At 49.3% G+C, this 18,458-nt stretch overlaps 1 protein-coding gene across 3 annotated transcripts in view; it reads right to left on the reverse strand.

Annotated features, from left to right (window-relative positions):
- Slit1 (slit guidance ligand 1) overlaps positions 1-18,458 on the reverse strand; it is a 148,133-nt gene that overhangs the window by 20,455 nt on the left and 109,220 nt on the right. Inside the window, exons 17-25 of one of the 3 annotated variants that reach the window (XM_075974088.1) lie at positions 17,630-17,704; positions 17,311-17,454; positions 14,038-14,181; positions 13,575-13,741; positions 9,948-10,080; positions 9,267-9,335; positions 6,968-7,039; positions 6,148-6,219; positions 5,278-5,349 (exon numbers count right to left, since the gene is read on the reverse strand). In XM_075974088.1, the coding sequence (XP_075830203.1) occupies positions 5,278-5,349; positions 6,148-6,219; positions 6,968-7,039; positions 9,267-9,335; positions 9,948-10,080; positions 13,575-13,741; positions 14,038-14,181; positions 17,311-17,454; positions 17,630-17,704 (948 nt within the window). The remainder of the gene's footprint in view (positions 1-5,277; positions 5,350-6,147; positions 6,220-6,967; positions 7,040-9,266; positions 9,336-9,947; positions 10,081-13,574; positions 13,742-14,037; positions 14,182-17,310; positions 17,455-17,629; positions 17,705-18,458) is intronic. The other 2 variants (XM_075974089.1, XM_075974090.1) reach the window with 2 other exon arrangements.

Raw genomic sequence — 18,458 nt, forward strand, 5'->3', positions numbered from 1 at the left:
GTGAGCTTTCCTCTAGAACAGATGCCCCTGAAATCCAGCTGATAGAAGTGGATGTCAAATGATGGAGCTGCCCCCGGCAGGCTGTATCAGCCTCCGTGGACCATGCCTGTGCCCTCACGTCTGCACCTGCCTGAGTACTGCCAGCTTCCCAGCCCTGTACCAACCCTATGGCAAGCTCCGAGTCTTTCCCCACACCCAGTGAGAGGCATAAAGAGAGGATGGACATGTAATGGAATGGTCAGAGTTCTTCCTTTTGGTAAACAGATCAGCACCTGAAACTCATTCGTATCAACCAATTCTAAAACCTCAAGGTTGTGTGAGGTGAACGAGAGGGGCGCATTCATCAGGTCACCGGATACCCAGCCACTTCCCACCTGTTCTGGCTTGCAGAGGAAGTGACCCCCCACACCCCAAGATAGGTACAGCCTGATAGAAGCGGCTGTGGCTCTGAACAGGAATCTCCCAGAATAGCACAGCTGACGCCGTGCAATCTTAAAAACCAGGCTGAGCAAGACTTGGACTGCAGCCTACCACAGCTGCTCCCTGCCCGTGACCTTGGGCTGTTCCCGTAACATCTCTGGGGCTCACTTTATGATTCAATAAAGAGCCTGCGATCAAGAGGGGAAGAGAGACAAGCACGCATAACCTAGAATGGGCGCCGAGGGACTCACGCAGCTCAGGAAGGAGGGCAGGTGCAACCTTGATGTGTATTTAATTTTCTGTCCTCGTGTGCTGACAGCATCCATCCTGGCTAATGGGATGAGCAAGACACCATCGTCTTCCCCCATCAGCACCAGAGCCTCTCAGACACACAGGAAGGTCGGAGGCAGACTCCAAAGATGACAGGAAGACAGATATTATGGTATATAAAATACTTATTTTTAAATATATTTTTGTATGAAATAAATATAAAAATATACTTACTTTAAAACATTATTTTAAAATATTATTTTCAAATTATCAAAAGCTAGCACAATTATGGTATAGTGAACTACAAGGAGTATAGGCCAGTCATGAAGAGGATGGTTAGAGAAAAATTCCTCAGAGACTCGGATGTCGCCCTGAGTGTGGGGGCCCTTGACATGACTGAGAGCTTCACAAATGGCCATCCTGGCACAGATGTCTACCACCAACATCAGCAATGCCGCACCTCAGATGTAAATGTCCCTTCCCTTCCCATTACTGAAACCTGCAGGGCCACAGCCTCACAAAGCCGCTCAAAGCCATCCGGGCTTGTCCCGCACATGTGGCTGCTTGTTCCTGTTTTGGGCAAACATCAGCCTGCTTGCCCACGGCTGGTTTTTCACAGCTGAGGACCACTGGCCCTCGTTGGCACAGCTCCCTTTCTCCTGGGGACCGGTTTGCCCAGTGGAAGCCAATGGAAACGACAACTTACACTCTTTTTTTGATCATTTGAGACAGGGTTTCTCTGTGTAACCCCAGTTGTCCTGGAACTCTCTCTGTAGACCAGGCTAGCCTCAAACTCAGAGATCCACCTGTTTCTGCCTGAGTGCTGAGATTAAAGGTGTGGGCCTCCACACGCCAGCACAATTTATACATTTCAATCAAAAGGTCAGGAGACTGAATTAGGAAGACCACGAATTTCAGGTCAGTTGGGCTATGTAGTGTGATTCTGTCTCAAAATATTAACTAGTTAGTTAAAATTTTTAAAAAATTAAAGACAACTGAGGACCCGTGGGGAGTGGAGAACAGGTCGGCCTAAGGGAGACTGGTTGGTAGAGCAGCAGCCAGGCGCCCCTCAATCCCAAAGGGCTGTGGCTTGGGAACACACCCCACTGAGATTATAAATAGCTCCATGTTGTTGGTCTTCGGTGTAACTTGGGCACGCTGAAACCGAAGCTGTCTCCTCTGCTCATGCCAAGCCATGCCAGCTCCTATTAATGGAGCCTAGCCCAAGACAGCCCCTCCTAGTCTGAGCCAGAATTCTCAAACTGTAAACCCCTCCACCTGAACCCCGGCCCCCCTGCCCACTCATGGGTTCATGCGTGTGCTGTCTTCATCCCCCTGGTCCCAGAGTCTGCAAAAGTGGTTCCTTGAGGACAGGAGCCATTGACTCCAGAGCTGGACCAGATGCTAGCTAACACCAAACACACTAGCTGGGTCCGTCAGTAGGACCGGAGTGAAGCCTGCCAAACACAAATCCCCACAAATCCTCAGTGCAGAGGAATGCAGGAAGAAAAGGATCATCCATCCTAAAATAGAATTAACTTCATTTTAGTCGATCCCCTTCCAGTCTGTCTGCTTTCCTTCCTCCTTTCACTGAGACAAAGACCCACTAGGTAGTCCAGGCTGGCCTGGAACTTGCGATCTCCCCTATGCTGGGATTATAAGTGTACTCTATTATGCAGAGCACCACCAGTCCTTATTTTCATATTTGTATCACATTAATTATTCTGCATGCCATCAAATAATAAATTACAGTGCCATAATTGTCATTAACTACTTACTTTTTAGCCACATGGGCATGGCATGATGTAATTAGTCATTTCTACCAAATTTTCACACCTACTTACCAATGAACATTGAAATTTGGCTTTCTAGTCTATAGCAGGGTAAAGGCAGCAAATTGCAGGGTTCTAACAGTGAAGGGCAACACTGGGGAACTGTAGCCATGAGCTCTGGTGGGCATGCAATCTTCTGGTATTGGGATGCAGGTTAGCCTTGAATTCATTGGCACAGGAAAAGACTTTCAAAACAGAATACCATTAGCCCAGATACTAAGACCAACAATTAATATGTGAGACCTGATGAAACTGAAAAGCTTCTGTAAGTCAAAGGACACTGCCATTCAGACAAAGCAACAGCCTACAGAATGGGAAAAAAAATTGTACCAACTACACATCTAATAGAAGGCTAATATCCAAAATACATAAAGCAGAATTTTCGGTAAAGGAAACTCAGATGGCTGAGAAACACTTAAATGCTAAATATCCTTAGTCATCAGGGAAATGCAAATCAAAACAACCCTGAGATTCCGTCCTACACCTGTCAGAATGACTAAGATCAATGAAAACAAGTGACAGCTCATGCTGGCAAGGGTGCGGAGTAAGGGGAACACTCCTCCATTGCTGGGGTGTGGAGTAAGAGAAACACTCCTCCATTGCTGGGGTGTGGAGTAAGGGGAACACTCCTCCATTGCTGGGGTGTGGAGTAAGAGAAACACTCCTCCATTGCTGGGGTGTGAAGTAAGGGGAACACTCCTCCATTGCTGGCGGGAGTGCAAATTTATACAGCCACTGTGGAAATAGATATGGCAGCTCCTCAAGAAGATGGGAATCAACCTACTTCAAGATCCAGCTATTCTACATACCCAAAGGATGCTTCATCTCACCACAGAGACACTTACTCAATCATGTTCATTTCTAGAACTGGAAATAGCCAGAAACTGGAAACAACCTAAATGTCCCTCAACAGAAGAATGGATAAACAAAAATGTGGTACATTTACACAGTGACACACTACTCAACCGTTTAAAGCACGGGATCATGAAATCTGTGGGTAAATAGATGGAACTAGAGAGAAAAAAATCATCGTGAATGAGGTAACCCAGACCCAGAAAGACAAATATGGTATGTATCTTCTTATAAGAGGATATTTGCTGTTAAGTCGATGATAATCAAGCTACAGTCCATAGACCCGCCCACAGAGGTTAGTTATCAAGGAAGATATGTGTGGGGGTGGGCACAGCTAGGTCTCCCTAGGAAATGGAAGTAGAATAGATAGTTGTGGACGGAGGAGAGAGACAGGAATGGGAGATTCAAGTTGGGGTGAGGAGAAAAAAGGGACAAGGGAGGGAGTATGGGGAAAGACAGTTAAAATTAAGAGCCATTTGAGGGGTCATAAGGAAACCTAACATAGTATAAACTCCCTAAAATATATACGTATGTGAATGCACTACCTATTTTATGATCACTCTCACTTTGCAGATTAAAATATGGGAAAGACGATTCTCAGAACCCGGGGATGTCTAAGATGGCTGACTGAACTTCAAGAGAAACACCGCCGACACCAGGCTTTCTGATCTAAGGATGCCTGCCTACTCGGGCCCTGGTGTGGAGGGGAGTCAGAGAAGATCAAAGCCTTCCAGATGCAGTCCATGTGGCCACAGTCTACAGGCACGCCACAGCCAAGGGTACCCAGAAATGCCAGGAAGGTGTCTGTTCTGTACCGTCCCAACCTCTAGGGTGAGGACAACCCTGCCTCAGTCCTGGGCTTACCTATCTCCTCATTGTCTTATATACAATACATAATAAACAGCTGGTCATTTGTCTCATAGTCAGTGCACAAATCAGAAATGCTGAGTGTATTCCCAGCCCCAGACAACCATCTCCACTACTCACTTTCAAAGCATTCGCATCACCCTGAACAGAAACTCTGTGCTCTGAGATATTAAGCCCCATTTGTTTATTTATTTGTGTGTGTGTGTGTGTGTGTGTGCGTGCGTGTGCGTGCATGCGTGCACACACACGCAGGCATGTGAGGCCAGTTGACACCCTTGGGTGTTGTTTCTCAGGTCTCACACACTTTTTCTTTGAGGCAGGGTTTCTTACTGGCCTGGAATTCATCAAACAGGTAAGGTCGGCCAGCTAGTCAGTGAGCGCCCAGGGATCTGCCTGTTTCTGCCTCCCGGCTCTAGGATCAGTACATGTTACCATACCCAACTTTTTACGTGGGTTCTGGGTGTCAAGTCGAGGTCCTCATACTTGTATGGCAAGTGCTTTACTGACTGAGCCATCTCCCGAGTCCTCGCCTTCTGCCTTTAAAGAATCATCACAGCACTGCTGGCTGTAGAGCCTGGGAAGCAACTCTATGCTATTCTACTTCTTTGGGAAATAGATCTCAGGATCTCATGCCCATGTGTGAAGCAGAAACTGTATTATGGGATAGTCTAAGAGCGTGGGCACTGGGGCAGGAGCTGCCACCCCACCAGCTGTGCAGCTGGGCACACATCTTCCTTTCTGTAGCTCTCGCTCCTTTTGTGTAAAATGAGGAAACACTACCCCTGTTGTGAGATCGTTATGAGGGGGTCACACCGGCAGGGGACAGGTCCAGCGATCAACAAATGTTTGCTCCCACCTGCTAAAGGCCTGTTCTCCTACACTGAGTGTGTAAGAGGCCAAGAAGGAGACTGTGGAACATTCCCCAACTCAGGATAAAGGCAACATGTTCCGATGAGCTGAGGGGCTGGGGCTCTCTCAGACTCCAAGTTCTGCTTAAATTCAAGGAGGCCCAGAGAACTGGGCTGGCATTACTCACAAGTGAGACAGAGACGTCACATCCGCAAAGATGCCCTCTTGGAGGGTGGAGACGTCATTGCCGTGCAAAGACCTGAGGAAAGAAGAGGCTGTGGGAGCCCAGGCCAGGGATAGGGAAGGATGCCTGGGGGAGGGGCTTCCTAGCCCTTGCTGAATGGACACACCATGCATGTCTGCTGGCAGGGAGACAGTCCCCAGCCCAACAATCCTGACCTGGTAGCCCCAGGAAGGAAAAGGGAGCCCTCAGAGTCCATGAAGGCCATCCTGTGCCCCCATACTGTGGGGGAAGCTCTTGACTTTGCCATCTAAAGAATTCGAGTTGAGTTTAATCATAAATAAGATAAGTAAACACACAGGCACTCCCTCTTGGCCAGGGGACAGAGACAGAGTGGGCTGTTTGTAAGGAGATTAACATAGGCAGCCACAAGTTACGACTGCAGGAATGTCGCCTTGGTTCTGATGGGGTCAGGAGCCACCATAACAGACACAGCAGAACATTTTGGGCAGAGTCACTTTGAGAACTTGTAGAAAAAGTTCGCTGATTTCTGGAAGCAAACCCTGTCAATCTGAACAGAAGTCTCTTGTGCAAACAAAGGATTCCTTTATCTTAGGCACCCCACCCCTTCCCTGTCACACACATGTGCACAAACTAAACTTGGGATGATGGCCACCTCTGCTCTTGGATCATTTCCCACTGAAAACCTGGCTTCTCTAAGGGGTTTAAACAAGAGCATTCTGGGCTCCCATAATTGGATAGAGCATTGTCCCTCCTGGGGCTCCAAACCTGGGAATATTTCTGCCCACTAGGGGTAAGGGGTAAGACTCGGGTAATGGGGTAGACTTCTAGAAGAATGAGTTGGGAGAGACTTACAGCAGGCGCAGGGAACGGAGCCCCTGGAAGGCCAGAGGAGGGATGCACTGGAGGGCATTGTAGCTGAGGATCCTGCGGAAGGAAGGAAGGAAGGAAGGAAGGAAGGAAGGAAGGAAGGAAGGAAGGAAAGAAGGAAGGAAGGTGCTATGATGAACCAGAGATGAAGGACCGTTCCCACCCCATCTTATAGGTGAGCGAGCTAAGGCTTTGAGGCCACTCCCCACCCCAGGGTCATGTCATTAAGTTAGCAAATAGTATTTGTGCTAGGACTGTGTTTTTAGAGCCCACAGCTAACCCACTAACTCAAAAGATTCCAAATAAATGAACCCACCAGCAGACAGGCAGATTAGCGAGGGAATTGATTCTGTGGTAGACGTGGTTACGGGATAGAGAGTCATGGGCAGTCCCTGGGAAGGAACACCCATGTATGGAAGGATGTCGGAGTAACTGTGCTGAGTGGGGAAACCAAACTGGACCATGAATCTATTTAAATAAAATTCTCAACATACAGCCTAATCTGGGGCCTAGTTCTGGCTAGCCTCAAGCTTGTGACCATCCTCGTGCCTCAAAACATGTGCTAGCTTTATAAAAATGTGATAGATATATTTCAATTTTTGTGCTTTCCCATTGTATTTCACAGTAAAAGTTGTTTTGTTTTTTAATTTGCCCATGGCCAAAATATCCAAGAAGTGATTGATGGATGGGGTGTTATTTAGTCTGTAGGTGGGAAAGGGGTCTGCATGCGGTCACAAATGACAAGAGCGAAGCCAGTATAGCCTGATGACATCCTGTGTGCCCACCCAGCCCTGCTGGGACTCACAGCGTGGTCAGCTGGCTCATGTTGGTGAAGGAAGAATTGCCCAAGGAGCTGATCTTGTTGTTGCTCAGGTCCCTGGAAAAAGCAAGAGCGTCAGTGTCTGGAAGAAAAGAAGGCTTTGCCCCTGGATGACTTCCAGAGCCTCTCCCCTCCCCCATCCACTCTTGGCCCTTCCGCAGCAGGGAGAGCCAGGCTCCCGAACTGGCGAGGATGTGGGGTCAATTGACTTGCAATTGACTACTGAGCTCCCTCTGTTCCTAATCTGCCTCCTGCATGCCCTCTGCAGGTACAGCTGGCACTGGCCAACTTCTACCTGGCAGGTCTAGCAGCCCCTTCTCTGGGAAGCATAGCTGGAACACTAGGACACCAAATTACGAGGCAGAGTGAAATCCCATTTTACACACCAAGAGCTGGAGTCTTCAGTCTCTCAGTATTAACTCACAGGGGGCCACCCAGCTGGCCAGAGAAGGGCCAGACCAACCCCATCACCGCAATGTGTCCTACAGTCCATCCTCCGGCCGTGTTAGGTGGAGAACATCCTCACACACCCCTCCACCTACCCTGACTGTGTCTGTGTCTTCCCTGTGGTCCCAGCTTCTAATCCCTGGTCTCAGGATGGGAAGGTCCCAGCCTTGCACCCCTTCAGTCCACTCTAGGTGCCCCCAGTGCTGTCTCTGGCTCCTCTCACTGTCTAGAGCTGATGGCACCACCCCCACAGCCACAGCCTGCCCTTTTCCAGAACCCTACTCCATAGTGCCCTACAGACCCTCAGCGGGGCTTGGCCTGGTGCTTCCTCAGCCCTCAGCCTGGTTCTGCGACTGCTTCTGCCTTTCGCCCTTGGTACCATGGCCCCACCTCTGTCACTGTCCACATCTGTCCCCTTCCTAAGTTCCTGCCTTTGTTAAGCCAGTGTCCACCAGTGGTTTCCTGAGACCTCCTCTCGACATCTTCCACTGTGGGTTCGTCACACCCTCCTTCCAGCCAAGCCCTTACCTACAGTTGCTCGGCTGCTCCCTGCAACTTAGGGAGCCCTTGCCCTCCTCCTACATCCTCCCTAGCCGTCTAAGAGGTCCACTGGGGCCTCCTGGTCTGCCTGTTACCTACTGTATGCAGTTCTGACAATCATTAACCGTGTACCCTTCCTTCCGTACCCCGAGAGCCTGCCTCTGCTGCAATCCCAACTCTCCTCCTTATTGTTAGGGGCCCACTTCCTTTCTTGTGATGGGGAGATAGGGCCTTTTAATGTGAGAGGGGCAGTCTGACAGAAAGAGCTTGCTCGACATTCTTGCTGTCTGTCCTTCCTTCTTCATGTACATCTGGACCACTGGCAGAGGTCAGTACACAGAAAGCCTGGGGAGCTTGCAGAATGGAATCTCTGTCTGACACCAGCCACTGTTTTACCCCATTCCCCTGAAAGGTTCAAACACATCAGTCATTGAGCAAAGACAGACTAGCTGGAGCATCACGGTGTTGTTAGCCAGTGTTGTTCAGAGCAGCCAGGCCTTGAACTGAACGTTTCCATAGCCAAGCTTTCTCGGTGTGAAGGGAGCAGTCTGTTGACTTATACGCTCACTCCTTGCCTAAGACAAACCCACTAACAACAGTTCTCAGTTGGCACTGAGAGCAAATTCATGAAAGGCGGTTCTCAGGCTGACACTGACCCACGGACTGCACTCGTACAGAGCTCCGAGCCAAGCCGCACTGTGATGGACTGTTCTCTGGACTTTTTGGATAATCTTTGGCTAATACATAGACCAAAACGATGGAGGTGAGGTACTAATTACACTGGGAAGATAAGAGAAGTTGACCTTATTATCCGGGGGTTTATTCTTAATACTCTTTGGGAGGGCTGGAAGGCAGTGATAACGAAGCAGGTTAAGAATAAATAGTATGTGGACTAATAACAGCCTTGTTTCATATTTGATTTGGGGGAGAGGGACTGAACTGAAAGACTATTTATCATCCTCTATTTGTCCCTGGCTCCTTGCAGAGATCACTCAGAGCAATAATAATCACTAGGCTACAGGGAGGTTTGGGGAAATGGTGTGGTCAGAGCAATAGGCCCAGCTCATGGAGGCCAGAAAAGATGCAATTCCTAGATTTGGCCACCAGATGGCAAAACAGCTCCCAGGCATAGGTGTCCCCTGAAGAATGAATAGGGAGGGGAGCAGGCAGAATTCCTTAGCAGCCTCTGCCTACAAGTGGGAGATGCCTGGAAAGGGGGAACTGTGGTGGTTGGATGCCAGTGGTCCTCCTGACCATGGAGGCAGGCCTGGGATCCTCAAGGCTCCTGGATACTCACACAAGCTGCAGGTACTTGAAGGTAGCCAGCTGTCCGGGAACCAGTGTGAACTGGTTGCCATCCAAATAGCTAAGGAGAGAACACAGCAGCATGAGCACCTGTTGCAGGCATTTACATCCACCTAGGAGCTGCAACACCGTGAGCTGTGAAACTGGGCAGCTACATCCTGAATGCTGGCGCAGGGGACGCGAGGGCCAGGCTACCTTTGCACGCAGCTGGCGAGAGAGTGAAAGGGACACAGCTTTTCTTGAGAGGCCACTAGGTCAAGACAGCAAGAGTCCTGTGCACCCAGTGCCTCTGGAGTAAAAGCGTCACTAAAGGATCTACACTTAGGTGCTATTTGTGAAACATCTCCCGCCAAAAAGGGATTTGTTGTGGAGACCAGACTTGACTCACGTAAAAAACATTGCATCTATAGACCTTAACGATGTCTTCCCCATAAACCTTGTGAAGCAGGAAAAGCAATGTTATTTTTTGAAAGCAGAGCGCTTACCATGCATTTGTCATGAGTTAATTATAGAGAAGGGACAGGGGAAGGTGGAAGCCATGCTGGAGCCTTTCTGGGCTAACCCTCCTTTGGGTAGGCCAGCACCTACATATGCTGCAGCGTCTCCTCCCACCGCCCAGGTCCAATGGGTCCTGTTTCACAGGCCAACAGATTGCAAGTCTGGGGCTACTCACAGTTCTGTGACATTCTTGGGGATGCCCTTGGGCAGCACCTGGAGGTGCTTGTTGCTGCACCGGACCACGGTGTCCAGGCAGGCGCACTCCTGGGGGCACTGTGGGCGGGGCAGGCACCCCACCTCCTCCTGACCTGGGAAGGAAGGTGTGACATCCTGGTCAGTCAGGGGCCTGGTATCATTGGGAAAGTCCCTGAGACTCCCTTCTGGGAAAGTTTCCAGGTTAAAACAGATCCAGGTAATCTCTCCCACCTCAGACCGAAGGTGGTCCCAGAGGAGACATGACTACTGCCTCTTGAGCACCGGACACTCCCTGGCACTGTGTCGAGCATGCTCCCCTTGGTGACACCGCAAAGGGTGCCCCTGTCACCCCTCAGGATGCACTGGTCAGGCCCAGCACTCAGAGCAGCAGCTGGCCCACTCTGGCATCCGGTGGATGCAGAGGGCAAATAGTTTTCTCTTTCACTGACATCTGGGCAGGATGAATGACTTGTCCTCAAGCTGATGAGGCCTCTTAGGGTGAGGCCCAAGCCTGGCAGATGCAGACCAGCGAGCCCTTCATCCATCATTCTCCAGCAAAGAGCCCTCTGTGTGCCTTCCTTTCTTATAATGGGGTGCAGGAGAGCCAATGGTCCTGGTCAGAGATGCTGAGACCACGGAACGACAGCATGTACCCTCTGCCGACAGTGACTCGGTTATAGGGGCTGACCGCGTTCAGACACGGCATCGCGAAGAACTCACTGAGTCCTCAAAACACCATCAAGAGCCGGGCGATGGTGGCGCACGCCTTTAATCCCAGCACTCGGGAGGCAGAGGCAGGCGGATCTCTGTGAGTTCGAGACCATCCTGGTCCACAGAGCTAGTTCCAGGACAGTCTCCAAAGCCACAGAGAAATCCTGTCTCGAAAAAAAAAACCCACCATCAAGCAGATGCACTAGAGTGGACACCTTTTAGACATGATGGAACATAATCGAGAGTGGTCATGTAACTCTGCAAAGTCCCCTAGCCTTGAAGGCAGCACTGGGACAGGGCTCCAGGCAGACAGTCTCTGGAAGTTGTTCTCCTGGCCACTGGGCCCCACTGCCTCAACGCAGCAAACACTCAAAAAAATGTTCACACGTTTTCCCCTCCTAGGAAGTTGTCCTAAAGGGACCATCACATCTGAACAGAAGGAGTTACCTATGTTGGTGCTCCCAGGAGCACAGTATGAAATTGCCGTTGAGGTAATTTATTAAATGACAAGGGGATGGCTCAGTGCTGATCTAGGGAAGGATGGTTTGTGGTGAAAGGCTTTTTGCAGGGGACCTGAAAATCCTGAGTGTGTTCTCATAGGCACCCAGTAGCGGGTCTGAAAAACAGCACTGCAGAATGCACACAGATGCTGCCCCACACTGGGGATGGTGGGGGGGGAGGTGGTATAGGGGTGATTTTTCTATCCTTGGAATGTTAATTCTTGTTTTTAATGGTGCATTATATATATATATAAGACATGTATTATCTGTGTGTGTGTGTGTGTGTGTGTGTGTGTGTACAAACATGCGTCTGAATGGGTTGGCCAGGAGTTTTCTGGAAGAGATATGGAATGTGATCATGAAGGTTCTTCGCTAGTCTCAGTGAACCTGGCAGGGTTCTCTCTCTGCCACACAGCAACCTGACACTCCTGAACAGATAGTAACCAACTTCTAGGACCAGAGACAGAGCTTGCAGTGGAAGAACAAGAAGGGCCCATGTCTCCCCTGAAGGAGTCTTCAAAGTAAGACCGGGGGCGGGCTTGCACATGGAGGCCAGAGAATGACCTTGGATATCATTCCTTGGCTTTGAGGAGGGCTAGGCTGGCTAGACAGAGAGCCCCAGAGGTCCTCCCACCTCTGCCTTCCTAGCACTAGCCTCCCATACCTCCATATATGACTTTTCTTTTTTAACATGGGTTCTGGGGATGAAAATCAGGTCGTCATGTTTGCAAGGCAAGTGATCCACATCCCCAGCCCCAAACAGACTGTTTCCTAAGTAAAACAATATTTTCCACGGGCGGTGGTGGCTCACACCCTTTATCCCAGCACTCCTGAGGCAGAGGCAGAGGCAGGTGGACTCTGTGAGTTCAAGGCCAGCCTGGTCTCCAGAGTGAGTTCCAGGACAGCCAGAGCAACCCAGAGAAATCCTGTCTCCAAAAATCAAAACCAATCAAACAAACAAAAACCACAAAGTTTTCAAGGCCAGTCAGTGGCAAGAGATTATAATCAAGATGCAGGGTTGGACTGAAAAAGACTAACAAACAAGAAAACAAAAACATTTAAGCCATACAATGCATGTGTGAACCAAGACACAAGGGTAAACCATATGTGACTTCCTTCCTTTCTTTTTTGCCTTGGTCTTGCTATGGAGCCCTGGTTGGCTTTGAACTCTCTATTCTCCTGTCTCAGCCTACATGGTATGGTCTCTCTCTGGCTTGAGATTTTTTTTTTATTTTTTTATTATTTTTTTTTAAAAAAATATTTATTTATAAGCCGGGCGGTGGTGGCACATGCCTTTAATCCCAGCACTTGGGAGGCAGAGGCAGGCGGATCTCTGTGAGTTCGAGACCAGCCTGGTCTACAAGAGCTAGTTCCAGGACAGGCTCCAAAGCCACAGAGAAACCCTGTCTCGAAAAACCAAAAAAAAAAAAAATTATTTATTATGTATACAATATCCTTTCTGCATGTATGCCTGAAGGCCAGAAGAGGGCACCAGACCTCATTACAGATGGTTGTGAGCCACCACGTGGTTGCTGGGAATTGAACTCAGGAACTCTGGAAGAGCAGGCAATGCTCTTAACCTCTGAGCCATCTCTCCGGCCCCCTTTATTTTAAATTTTAAAAGAAAACAAAATTATTCTTAGAAAAAATCTACTGATTTTCTTTAGATAAACACTAGAGCTGTGAAGATTGCGGTGTTCCTTTGTCTTTCCCTCATATCTACACGGCCTGTTTGGGGTGACTCCAGAGAAGAGGTCCAATCTGAACGGCACGAGGGCAAAGGTATGGAGGGCAAAGGTATGGAGACCAGGGACCTGTATCCAGCGTCCAGCAGCAGAGGGGTCTGAGAGCTGACACCAGCCTGAGAAAAGCCTCCATGGCAGGGCATGCTGAGACACCTCAGAACGGGGCAATGGAGGGACATAGTTGCTGGTTACCCCAGGAAAAATCTGCTTCCAGCAGGAACCTTGGTGTGTGGTGCTTAGAAAGAACTGAAGGAAAAGCTACATCGGCTGGAAGGGGAAGACGGCTGTGGACACAGAGAGACGAGGAGCTCAGGGGACCAGGATGACCAAGTCTTTGGCGAGCGGGGAATCAGACTCAGGCGATTCCTGCTCTGAAAGACGTGTTGGCCCCAGGCCCCTGGAGCTGGTGTCTGAGCTAAACACATTTCCATAAGGAAAAAAATACTGAGGAGTTACTGTGTTTCTCTTTGTGTGATGGGATAAGAAGTCATGTTTATTTCCTTCTTCTATTCTCCCTCCCCTTTGTTGACTACACAGAAGCAGCTCCAGGGTCAGCGTCTCCTATTCCCTCCCCAGGGGCCAGTAGGGTGCTGCCTGCCCAGCTTCTCTGGTCAGCCCCATTCTCTCCCTGCTGGATGACCCACACGTTACCTTCTTCACACCTGAAGTCAGGGAAGGCCACATCCTGCAGGGGAATTTGCCGTAGGAAGTCGGGGTTCTGGCAGCGTGGGTTCCCCGTCACAATCTTTCTCTTCCGAAGCCAGTCACCCAGCCAGGCTAGCTGGCAGTTACAGTTGAATGGGTTGGCTAGGAGGTTTCTGGAAGAGATGGGGAATGTGGTCATGAGGGCACTTAAGCCAATCTCAATGAACCTGGTGGGGTTCTCTCCTGGCCACACAGCGATCTATGCTCCTACAAAGACAGCTAATAACCTCCTAGGTGACCAGCGTCTAGGACCAGAGACAGAACTAGCAGTGGAAGGAACAAGAAGGACCCGTGCCCCCTCGAAAGGAGTCTTCAAGTGTAAGACCCGAGAAGATCCCCACCTAGGACGGTAGGTAGGCTCCCCCTGCCGGAGCCACCAACCTGCCTGTCCTCCAAGGCTGAGACTTACAGTGTGGACAGGGCCTGAAGGGTGTCGAAGGCTCCAGGGGAGATGGTGGTGATGTGATTGTCGTACAGTGACAGGAGCCGTACATTGCGCAGTCCCGTGAAGCTGTCATTGTGGATGCAGCTGATGCGGTTGTTCCTGAGCATCCTGGGGGAGGGGTGACGGGAGAAGAGGGAGAAGATGGAGAACCCCTCAGAGGGTGTCCCCTAGCCCCAGGCCATCTCCTCAGGGACCCCTGTGGCCTATGGACAGCCACACCTGGCCCAGCTAGGATGTCATTCTAGGGTGTCTGTCTTCCTCATTGCTATCTGGAACAACGCCCTGTCCCCATTACTCACTGTCCAAGACCCCTTTAATTCCCATCCCCGACCAAAAATGAAAGCAGAAAGCAAGCCAACACAGGACAGGCGATAGTGAGGGACATTTCAAGGGACTGCGAACACCCTTGGAGCAGGTCAGACTGATTAACCAGGAATCAAAGACACTTAAATAACACCAAGTTTCTGTCTGTCAGATTGGAGAAGAAATGAAAACATCATGGTCATAATGCGGTCATAATATGGCCAGCATAGGCGAGAACGGGAAGATGGGCACTTCCACACACGCTGGTAAGACCAGGGCGGGCCTCTCGGGAAGTGTGTCTGCTGAGCTATCTACAAAGGCCTTTCTGCTGCCGTCGGCTGGTCCACTTTCAGGACTTTATCGCCTAAATACTCAGGGAGGTACACAGATTCGGGGCAAAGCTGGTAATCACAGCTTTTCTCAAAATACAGAATGCAGAACGGCCTGAGTGGTAATTACAGAGAATTATGGTTTTTTTTCATTTTTCTTGTTTTGGATTTTCAAGACAGGGTTTCTCTGTAGCTTTTGGTTCCTGTCCTGGAACTAGCTCTTGTAGACCAGGCTGGCTTCGAACTCACAGAGATCCACCTGCCTCTGCCTCCCAAGTGTTGGGATTAAAGGCGTGCGCCACCACCGCCCGGCTCAGAGAATTATGTTTTAGAGAAATTCTGTGATATATGAAAGGGTCCATATTGGAGGGAAAAGCAGGTTACTAAACACAATTTATTGCAGGTTTCTATTAAAACATATCTGGGAGCTGGGTATGGTGGCATAAGCTTATAATCACAGAACTTGGGGGACCTAGGCAAGAGGATCACAAATTCAAGATTAACTTGTTACACAGGGAGACCCTGCTGGGGACGAAGAGGAAGAGGAGAAGGAAAAAAATATGTTTATATATATCTTACATATGTGTTTATATATTATTCATTTTGATACATATATGTATAATTTCATTTATACAGAATAAATAGTGCCTAAAAATTCGAGTGTATAAACATATATATGTGTTTATATATTATACATTGTGATGTATATAATTTCAGTTATAAAATTTCAGTGCAGTGCAGCATCATTAGCAAACAATACCATATATGTACTTAAAATTTTGCTAAGGAGTTGTAACTTATGTTAGATAATCTCTTTTTTTAATATTTATTTATTTATTATGTATACAGTGTTCTGTCTGTGTGTATGCCTGCAGGCCAGAAGAGGGCACCAGACCTCATTATAGATGGTTGCGAGCCACTATGTGGTTGCTGGGAATTGAACTCAGGACCTTTGGAAGAGCAGGCAATGCTCTTAACCACTGAGCCACCTCTCCAGCCCTAGATAATCTTTTTTAAGAAATGTGCTTATGTGTATTTGCCTGCATGAATTTATTTGCACCACACATATGTAACTGCTCACAGAGGCCAAAAGGGGTCACTGGATCTCTCAGAACTGGAGTTACAGGTGGCTGTGAGCTATTGTTATGGATACTGGGAATCAAACTCTGGTCCTCTGCAAGAGCAATGCATGCTTTCCACCACCGAGCGCTCTCTCTCTTTCTCCCCTCCTCCCTCTCCCCCCGTGATTAGATAGATGTTTTTGTTTTGTTTTGTTTTGCTTTGAGACAGGGTTTGTTTGCATAGCCCTGGTTGTTCTGGAACTCACTCTGCAGACCAGGCTGGCCTTGAACTCAGAGAGATCCGCCTGCCTCTGTGTCAAGAGTGCTGGGATTAAGGTGTGTGCCACTCTGCCCTGCTGATAAGATGTTCTTATTATGCTAATAATATTAATAATAGAGATAATAATGATAATTTTTGGAGAAACTGGCTATGTGTGTGGCATAGACCATCATGATGGTCTATCTGTAGTGACCCATGTGTGTGCACATATATGTTTGTATGTATAAAAATATATGTAGATAAAGCATGAGAAGGGCAGCTACCCACACCTGTGACGCTGGTCATTTGTGGGTGGTACTGAGGGTCTAGGCACTTCACAGTCCCTCCTGGGTTTTTGCTGCCCCGTGTCCACACTGAGCCTCCCTCAGAAAGAACACAAGTGACTGGTTCAATCTCTCCCAGGACCCGAGAGGAACTGGGCAGATGTAAGAGAGAGGGGACTAGCCAAACAGGAGCAGACTGGAAACACAGGGAAAGACCGAGCTGAGAAAGAGTGCTCGACTGGCCCCGCTTTCCCAAAACTCCCCAGGCGTCCCACGTGCATTGACAAGTCACCAACACCAGAAGACAGAGCTAACTATGCTGCATGCATGACAGAGACTTCAACCCAGGCAGGTGGCTCTGAGAGCTGATCTCCAGTACGGCAGCCACTACCCATCGGCAGCTAAGATGAGTTGGAATGGAGTGTGTCCCACAGCTGCAGGTGGCTCTGAGATGGACAGCATACACAGGGACATCTGTGGAGACCAACAGGGATGTGGCCTCTCTCCTGGACACTGACGAGCCAGCGCTACCTGGAGGGAGCTCCCTGCAGCGGTCATGGAGGGTGATGACCATAAGACCCTAGTGACTTCCCAAGGCCTGGAGCACTCTGTCTGGCTCCAAGTCACAGTTCAGAATTTCAAGGGATGGTGGACATCTCTGCTCTGACATCTACACATACCAAGTCAGCTCGGCGGGATCCCCTCATAGCTAGCCACCCCTCTTGTAGTTGTTCTGGTCACTTCTAAGCACGTGACACCTGTTTCCCAGAAGCCTTGACCACAGGGCACTGATGGCGGAGGTTCCAATCCCTTTACCTCCTCATCCCAAGAACAAGAGGATGGGCCTCACAACAGTTACAGCCAGGAGATCATCTGTCCTATCAGACAGGTTCATGAGGGGTCCCACTCTCCCGCCAATGGGACTAGGAGTAGGCTATTTCTCTTTAGTGCAGAGGCCCATGCTGTGCCTTGTCTTGGTGCCTCTAGCTCCACCCACTCACAGGGTCCGTAAGCCATCTAGACCACGGAACATGCCACTCCTGATGGACTCCAGCTGGTTGGCGGTCAAGTGCAGCTCACTGACAGATGAAGCACCCTCGAACGTCCCATCTTCGATTTCTGATACCTTGTTGTTGCTCAGGTTACTGGGAGAGGAAAGAGGGGAGAACTGTGGGTCCCCTGCACCCAGGCACCCCTCCCTCCCTTACTGTAGCCATGACCTCCAGGTGTAGGAACCCCACCCCTGCCCCCAGGGGGCGCTCTGCACCCTATGCCATGCCAACATCTTGATGGGCACTGTCCCACCAACGGGAAACTCACATTTTCTTCAGGTGTGAGAGTTTCTTAAACAGCCCCGTGGCCTCTAGGATAGAGATCTCATTGTTGTTCAGTCGTCTGTGGAAGACAAGCAATGGAACACACACACAGGTCGACCTGGCTATGCCTTTCACTTTGAGATTATGGGGTGCAAAGTAGGCTGACTGAAATCATTTCAAAAAGAAAGCTGGACCTGGCACTGGGCAAAAGAGGGGTGGCAAATAAGGTATCTTTTTAACATTAAAAATGTCATGAAGGAGCCAGGTGGTGGTGGTGCACACCTGTAATCCCAGTGCTCAGGAGGCAGAGGCAGGCAGATCTCTGAGTTTGAGGCCAGCCTGGTCTACAGAGTGAGTTCCAGGACAGCCAGAGCTACACAGAGAAACCCTGTCTTAAACAAAATGCAATGAAAGCCCAGCACAGTGTTCTAGTGGCAGAGGTGCCTGCCCCAGCTCGGAATGTTTGAGTCCTGTCCTCTTCTACATGATAGGAGAAAACTGTCCCCCAAAAGCTGATTCTGATCACACAGGCTTGGTGGCATGAACACACACACACACACACACACACACACACACACACACACACACACACAATGGACAAATGGAACAAAAGTAATGAAGACTTGCTTACATAAAAGACAAATGTGTGTAGGAAAAGGCACACAAAGTCATACATTTAGATAAAGGGAAACAGTGGTTGAGGGATGACTTCAACCTCAGGTTGAGACAGTGATTCATGTCTCCTTAAAGAATCACCCTTAAGGAAAGCCACTCATGGTTCAGGCTGGTGACCAGCCCTGGATGTCAAAGACCCGTCAAGGAGGCGGAAGCAG

The sequence above is a fragment of the Microtus pennsylvanicus genome, chromosome 5, assembly GCF_037038515.1.
Source record: "Microtus pennsylvanicus isolate mMicPen1 chromosome 5, mMicPen1.hap1, whole genome shotgun sequence".
Taxonomy (NCBI): Eukaryota; Metazoa; Chordata; class Mammalia; order Rodentia; family Cricetidae; genus Microtus; species Microtus pennsylvanicus.